The sequence below is a fragment of the Arachis duranensis genome, chromosome 6 (assembly GCF_000817695.3).
Source record: "Arachis duranensis cultivar V14167 chromosome 6, aradu.V14167.gnm2.J7QH, whole genome shotgun sequence".
Lineage (NCBI taxonomy): Eukaryota > Viridiplantae > Streptophyta > Magnoliopsida > Fabales > Fabaceae > Arachis > Arachis duranensis.
The window spans coordinates 103,526,526-103,533,774 of record NC_029777.3 but is presented as its reverse complement, the minus strand read 5'-3'; the positions used below and the strand labels follow the sequence as shown (position 1 = coordinate 103,533,774).

The window sequence follows — 7,249 nt, the reverse complement described above, 5'->3', positions numbered from 1 at the left end:
TTATTCTCAACTAATATTCTGATTAAATACAATGCAGGAAAGTTTAACCAATTGGTTTACAACTATCCCATCCGCATTCCCGAAAGGTTTTCACTCGTAATTCGTTCTTTACTGACTCAAGAAGGCATATGTTTCACTTTGAAGCCTGACTTCAAATTTCTTGAGGTAAAAGCTCTGGATGTTAAGGGAAGCAATGACTTCCATCCCCCCACCCTCTACTCTTCTTCTTCTCCTTTCTATTTTTCTTTAAATGTGTAAAATATATTTTTGGCTTTTAAAAGCTGCTTCATATGTTAAGAAATGATGCACTTAACATTTTGCTACTGGATAAATGGTTCATTATTGTAGAGAAAAGGTTTAAGGAGCAACTATCATATTTTAATTTCCAATATATATTAATTACCTTTTGAATATCGATTAGGTTGCCTATCCATATGTAGCAAAGCGACTTTTGACAGACCCAAATCCAGCTCTTCGTGAACGTCTTATACAGGTTAGAACGCCGTTAAAAATTAATAAACTTTTGTGCATGAGTTTCATTTTTTTTCTTTGCTTTGAGTGAAATCTTGGTTATACTCCCTATATAAACTTGTATTGTTCTTTGTTCTTTCAGGTTCTCTTCAAAGACGGTCTTTTCCAGTGGAAACGGCTTGAAAACCTTATTATCCTTGCAAAGGAAAATGTAGCCAAGATGAGCAGCAATCCAGCAGTGCAAGTTAAACGCATGTCTGTATTTTGTTGCAACACCATTGCATGTTTGGTTTCTTTTCTTCTTTTGAACCATTTAATAAGTAATATTAACATGAGACTTATTTATACAGGCAAACTCAGAGAGACTTGAAATTTGAAAGAAAACTGGACCTCACAGACACCATCAAAGATGGAGCACGCCTTTTCATTGTTGACGAAGGAATACGAAGACAGCTTCTTCTTGCTTTGACTGAGGACTCAAAGCTTCATGTTGAAGAGGTTTGTCCTGATTATATGACCTATTCTTAAAACATAATTGGGGTGCTGTGCTACATTATTCATACTTGTGTTTTATACAGCTTGTCGATGTGTATAGATTGGTTGAAGATCAGATAGACTTACCCTCAGTGGCAGTAGAAGTAGCTCGAGGTAAAGCTCTTTGCAGAACCTGATTGTGACTTTCCTTTTTGGATGTCTTTTTTCTCTTTTGCACCTTGACTAAAAACAATGTTTTCTCACTTAAAATGTTTTTCCATAATTAAAAATACACTTAGAGTGAAGTGACTACAAAAGTATTCACAAAAGATTATGATGGACAAAATTACCATTACAAAAGTTCATCTAACATCTTCGAAAGACTTGATTCAGTGGACAATTTTACCCAAAAGTTGACATTTTCATGGTAGATTTGTCCTTTGGACCAAACTTTTGGGGATACATACTAGATGGACTTTTATTCTTTGATAGTTAAATTTCTTTCCATATGATCTTTCCAAAGTACATTTGCACTTTACTCGAGTACATAAATAGCATCACAAAATGCAAAAGAACTTTTTTCTAGAAACAAAATTGCATTAATGTTTTCAAAAATTTTGTCCAAATGCATTCATTTGTTATCTTCCTTGACCTTATATGGCAACTGACAAACCAAACATAAATATTCTTCATTTTTTGTTTTGTTTTGAATACAGATTTCCCAACTGTTGTCAGGGATCTTCTACTTTCTTGGAGTGACTCAGTGTTATCCGATAGATAGCTGAATCTCAGGGACTATATTTGTTTCAGAAGATGAGTATACGATCCTATAATATTCCTCTCTTTTTGTAGCTGTAAGGATTATCCTTTGAAAATTTAAATAAAATTATCACACTTGTAACTATAGGAAAGAAATATTACATATGTATAGAAACATTATTTTACTCAGTAAATAAATATCAAGGTTTCATGGGGAAAAAGTCCAAAAATGTCATAATCTCTTAGCTTCTTTTAACGCGATGTTATTTTACAAATATAACTTGTCTTCATTTATATCGAGCTGCGACTTATTTTGGAAAGTTCTAATGATCTAGTCACCTAGTAATTCTTTGGTTGATAATCTTTTTTATCCGGTTATAAATTTATAACTTCACATAACTATTAATGTACTCATAATTTCTTCTGATAAATGTTAAAAACCATTAGAATTTATTATTTTTAGTCATTAATTAGTTATTAATGATTAAAAGTATGGGATAAAATATATTGTTAGATTAATAAACTAAAAGAATTTGATTGATGACTAAAAAAGTAAAAATAATGCTAAAAAATAATATATTTTGATGGTTTTATAGCATTTTTTCAATTTTTTTATCTATTCTTAATATATAAAAGTAGATGAATAAGTTTACCTACATTACCAAAAAAAAAAAAAAAACAGAAGAATATATAATAGAAATATATGTAAATTATGGTGCAAAATTACTAATGATAATAATTAGAAATTAATAGTGTCTAACTAAATTTATAATTTACACGTACATTGAATTCATATTCCTATATTTATTATATCTTACCGTTATAATAATACAATAAATTTACAATCTTAATAATTAATTTATTAATTTCTATAAATAACTCATTAAATGTAATAAACATCCATATTACAAATGTCATAATAATATTATTAATCTTAATAAATTTTACGTTACAAATATTCAAAATCCATACTATTTGAACTATTTATAAGTCTCTTATCCCTATTTTCTTTTCGAATTACACAACATCTCAAACTTATTCAATGAAGCATCATTCTTTGGACAATATCACCAAATAAATCGACAATTGGTTTATCAAAATTTTTGTAGTTCGTCTATGAAAAACATTAACACCCACAAATGAACCTCTTTGCTTAAAAATAATTATATTAGATGACAATTTACAAAACAAATATATTTATTGTATTTTTAAATTGAATTTACGAACAAAATACTTTAATTATTTTTGCTTTTTATACTTTTTATATTATTTTATAATACTTTATATATAATTGTAATTTAATATTGTTAAAATTATACTTTTTTCAATTTTGTGTCTCTGTCCATCAATGTCTTGTCCTGTCTTGTTCTCAGTTTCTTAGTTTCTTGTTTTGTCCTGTTCTCAGAAACAAACGCAGCAGAGATTAAGGAGAAAGAAAATCATACAAATTCAAGATACATCTTCGAAAAAAAGAAGAAAGCAACAACTCAAACAACAACCAATATAAAAAAGGAGGACGAGCGCCACATAAAAAGACTAAGTCCATAAACTAAAACAAATGCAAAAATCAAACTACCAAATAAAAATGTTACTTTGTATAACTCCATCATTCAAATCTTTTGTACTATAAATTATTTTAAATAAAATACTTTTTAAACTTAACTTTAGTTTATACATATTTAATTTAATTCTACAAAATATAACAATTTTTAATATTTATTATATATTATCATTAATTTACTATCCCGCACATCAGTCTTATTCTAGTTTATAATGGTTATCGTTGTTGATTTTTTTTCCCATTTTTTCAGCCTTTTTTCTTGTTGGTTTTGGTGGATTCCCATGTACCATTATATTTCATTATTTCTGATTAAGATTTTAGGAATGTGTGGGCGTGTGGCTTTGGCAAGATTCAGGTACGCAATCAAGTGTGTAAAATCAATGCTAGCTTCCCGTCTAATATGCAAGTTATTCACATAATGCTTGTCATATTTCCTGTGATGTGTACCACTACCACCACCCAAGTATGGCGGCAGAAAATAGTATCCTACGTAGGTCTTTTTTATATTTTTATTTTTAAGAAAATTGAAACTTAAAAGCACAGCCATATTATTTTAGTTGACGACCAAGCGGTGGGACAAAATTACGAGAAAGACAGGGTAAGTCGCATCTTGGTGTCTCATTGCACTGTATGTTGTTGCTCTTGACTTCTTTGCATTCACACTTCACACCGAGTCACTGACACAATAATTTTTGGTGAAGTGTTAATTTCACTCTCTTTTTTATGATGTCACTCTAAAGAATTTTTTTATATTGTATGTTTGTATAAATTTATTAAAAAAAGATGACATTATCAAAATAGAAGTGGTAATATCCATTTCCTAATTTTTACTTCTACTACTACAAGTGCTTGTTCAACTATGTTTGGAAACATGGTATTATGATAGACATGATTTTACCTACATGATATATCTGGATTGGTAATTTTTATTTCTTCCATTGATTGTAATGATGTTTGAACTTAAGATTTTGTGCTTAATGAGATTTGAATTGAGGGTCTTATATGTGTTAATCAAATCTCTTACCAACGAACCACTCGTACTATCAGGATGTTTAGAAATCTCTTATATTGAATTCAATTCTAGTATTTAAAACAAAAACAATTAAATTAGTTTAGATAAAATTTAATTTAATTCCATGATTGTTTTTTCTTAAAATCAATTCCAACCTAAATATATTCGATTTAGAATTCTACTTTATTAGAATTTTATTTAAAATTTAAAATATTTATAATATTTTTATAATTTAATTACTTCTTTTTAATTTTTTTTCACTCATTTTCTTTCAACGTCTTTTACCTTTTAACTCATTCTTTTTTTTTCATCACCTTTATTTTGTTTCTTTTCTTTTAACTCACTTAATATAATATATACCTATTTTTTTAAAATCTACCGTGTAGATCTAAAAAAATATTTACACGTATAAATTTTATGTATTTAACTTAGATTAATGACACTAAATGTTTGCCAGTCTATTATGTCTAAATATTTTAATGAAGTTGTGTCAATCATAATACTGGCAAAAGTGGCATGATTTTGTTCTATTTTAATATATTAATTAGTTGCTATAATTTGTTGTTAATAACTATTTTTTTTTTACTTATTATGTTATTAGACTATTCAACAAATTGGTTTTTAATAGTTCATGTTTGTTTTTTGTTGTTGATTTGTCTTTAAAATCAACCATGAAGAACTATTTAATTTTTTTAATTAATACAATATTTTTAAATTTAATATTTTTAGACTAATCCTATTTTTGTTTTTCTTAAAAAAAGTTAACACATTTTAGTTGAAAAAAATTTTAGTTAAAAAAGAATAAAGTTGTTCACTATAAAACTTTAATTTATTTGATAAATATTTCAAACACTGAATTTAATTTAATTCTATAGTTTTATTAATTTATTCTAATTACTAGAATTCAATTCAATTTTAACTGAAATTTAATTCTTAATAAAATTTAATTTAATTTTATACCATTAAAAGTTTTTAAACAGATAAAGATAAATGTATTTTTCGATTTCTAACCATTTGTTTGAACAATAAAATGCGCTTTTATAATTCAAAATTTTTTAATTTGTTCATCTAACTAATTGGTCTAAGCGGCCATTTAACCAGTTGCTAATCAGTAATCTGCTAATGCTAATGTGTTGGGTAATAGGTATGGATGTCACATGGTGTCACCTGGGAATAGTTTTGAAAAATAGGTACTGAAATAAGCTCTTTAAGAGATTTTCTCTTTTACATAATGTTTCGCTCCTATTATTAATAGTTAATAATAAAAAAATGGTATATAAATCAACAAATTATTAATTTGTATACGGCGTTAGACGCGCTTTCACGTTTAGCGATTTCTTTGATGAAAACACTTGCGCTAAAGGCTTTAGTATTTTCACTATTAGATGCATTTTCCTGTTTAGTATTTTCCATGTAAAAGGTGCTATCCCCTTTAAGGTGCCATCATAATAAATAGTTTGAAAAAGGTGTTATTTTGGTCTAAATTTAACATTTGTTAAGGCTTTTATTTATTAATAGCATAGAAAATAATACTATTACTTTTAATATATAAATATTAAACTCTTATACCTGAGATTTTCTTTTTTTTTTCCGCCGATAATCTTAAGATATAAATATTAAGTTATTTTCAATCGTTTAAAAATTTTGAATTTCAGCTCTCCAACACAATTATTTCAAGAGACAGAATTTGTGGCCCAAATATAGGCTTATCTTTGAGTACACCTTAAGGAACATTGTATTTTTGTTAATTAAATAAATTTTAATTATTAATTTATTATATTTTTATATTAATAGTTTAAATTTATAATTTAAGATTTAGAATATTTTATTTTATATTTTATATTTTTATTTGTAGTAACAAGTTAAATTTTAGGAATAAGTTCTTTATATTTTTTTAGAGTGCATTAAGGGGCTCAATTTTATGGAAATGGAAGGCATATGTGTGCTATTCTTTAATATGGATTCATGGAGACTAAACATAAATGTGGGACAGCTTTTTGGCAGTGTGAGGTAGAAGAACTCGGATCGTGCGAGTTTTTTGGTTTTAAACTTTTCCATAACAAATCACATGGTTCGATTTGTATGGTAAGAGAAATTAAATTTCGAAAAGTTTAAATCGAACCCTCCGTGTTGCTTGAGTTGGGTTTTTTAATATAAAATGGAACATCAAATCGTATGGTCCAAGTTGCATGTTGAGAATTTGAATTTGGGAAGATTAAACTCGGACCCTCCGTTTTGCTTGAGCTTGGCAATTTTTTATATGAACTGGAACATGAAATCGCATGATCCGATTTCATTTTTTAATATTTTTTTAATCAAGTTAACCTAGTCGAAGGGTCCGAGTTGATTATAGAGACCTATATAATAGAGTGTAGTGAACTGGTGGTAGCTTACCCGCGTCTTCTTCCCCTTCTTCAACGACTGCTTCTTCTGTTTCTTCTTTCTGGGTTTTTTCATTGCTTGTTTTGAACCAGAAAATTTAGTAGCTAAGGTTATGCTCCTTTTTTGGTGATTGAGAGAAATGAGTGACAAAGTGTTACTAAAAGTGTATTGTTTTGGTCAGATATTGTTACAAACGTCTGAAGGAGTAAAATTTATTTGTGAAAATCTGCTAGATGTTGTTATTTCTTTTATCATCTCATTTGAAGAGCTCAAAGGTGTGATATGTGAAAAGATTGATTCCGAGAGGGCAAGAAAAATATCATGTATTCTATACAGATATCCCATACCGGTGTTTGGTGGATTCGTCCAATTTCAAACCAAGTATGTGACGGACGAAGCGAGCATGCAAGAGATGTTTTTAATGTATATTGAAAACCGGGTTCAGATCCCGTTCATCGAGTTGTATGTTGAGTTTGAACAATCTGAGACCGACCGGAATATTCTGTGGGAAGATTATAATAGTGACAGTGAAGAAGAGTTCGAAGCAACTACGAATTTGTTGGTCCAGATGGAGATGAAGATCAAGGTGA

At 28.2% G+C, this 7,249-nt stretch overlaps 1 protein-coding gene across 1 annotated transcript in view; it reads left to right on the top strand.

The window, feature by feature from the left end:
• LOC107495351 (protein ACTIVITY OF BC1 COMPLEX KINASE 1, chloroplastic) overlaps nucleotides 1–1,946 on the top strand; it is a gene marked incomplete in the record, with an annotated part of 6,580 nt that extends 4,634 nt beyond the window's left edge. The window contains 6 exon segments of the mRNA XM_021125332.2: nucleotides 38–165; nucleotides 422–493; nucleotides 614–726; nucleotides 822–969; nucleotides 1,050–1,119; nucleotides 1,662–1,946. Coding sequence (XP_020980991.2) covers nucleotides 38–165; nucleotides 422–493; nucleotides 614–726; nucleotides 822–969; nucleotides 1,050–1,119; nucleotides 1,662–1,726 — 596 coding nt within the window.
• Nucleotides 1,947–7,249: the final 5,303 nt, after the last annotated feature.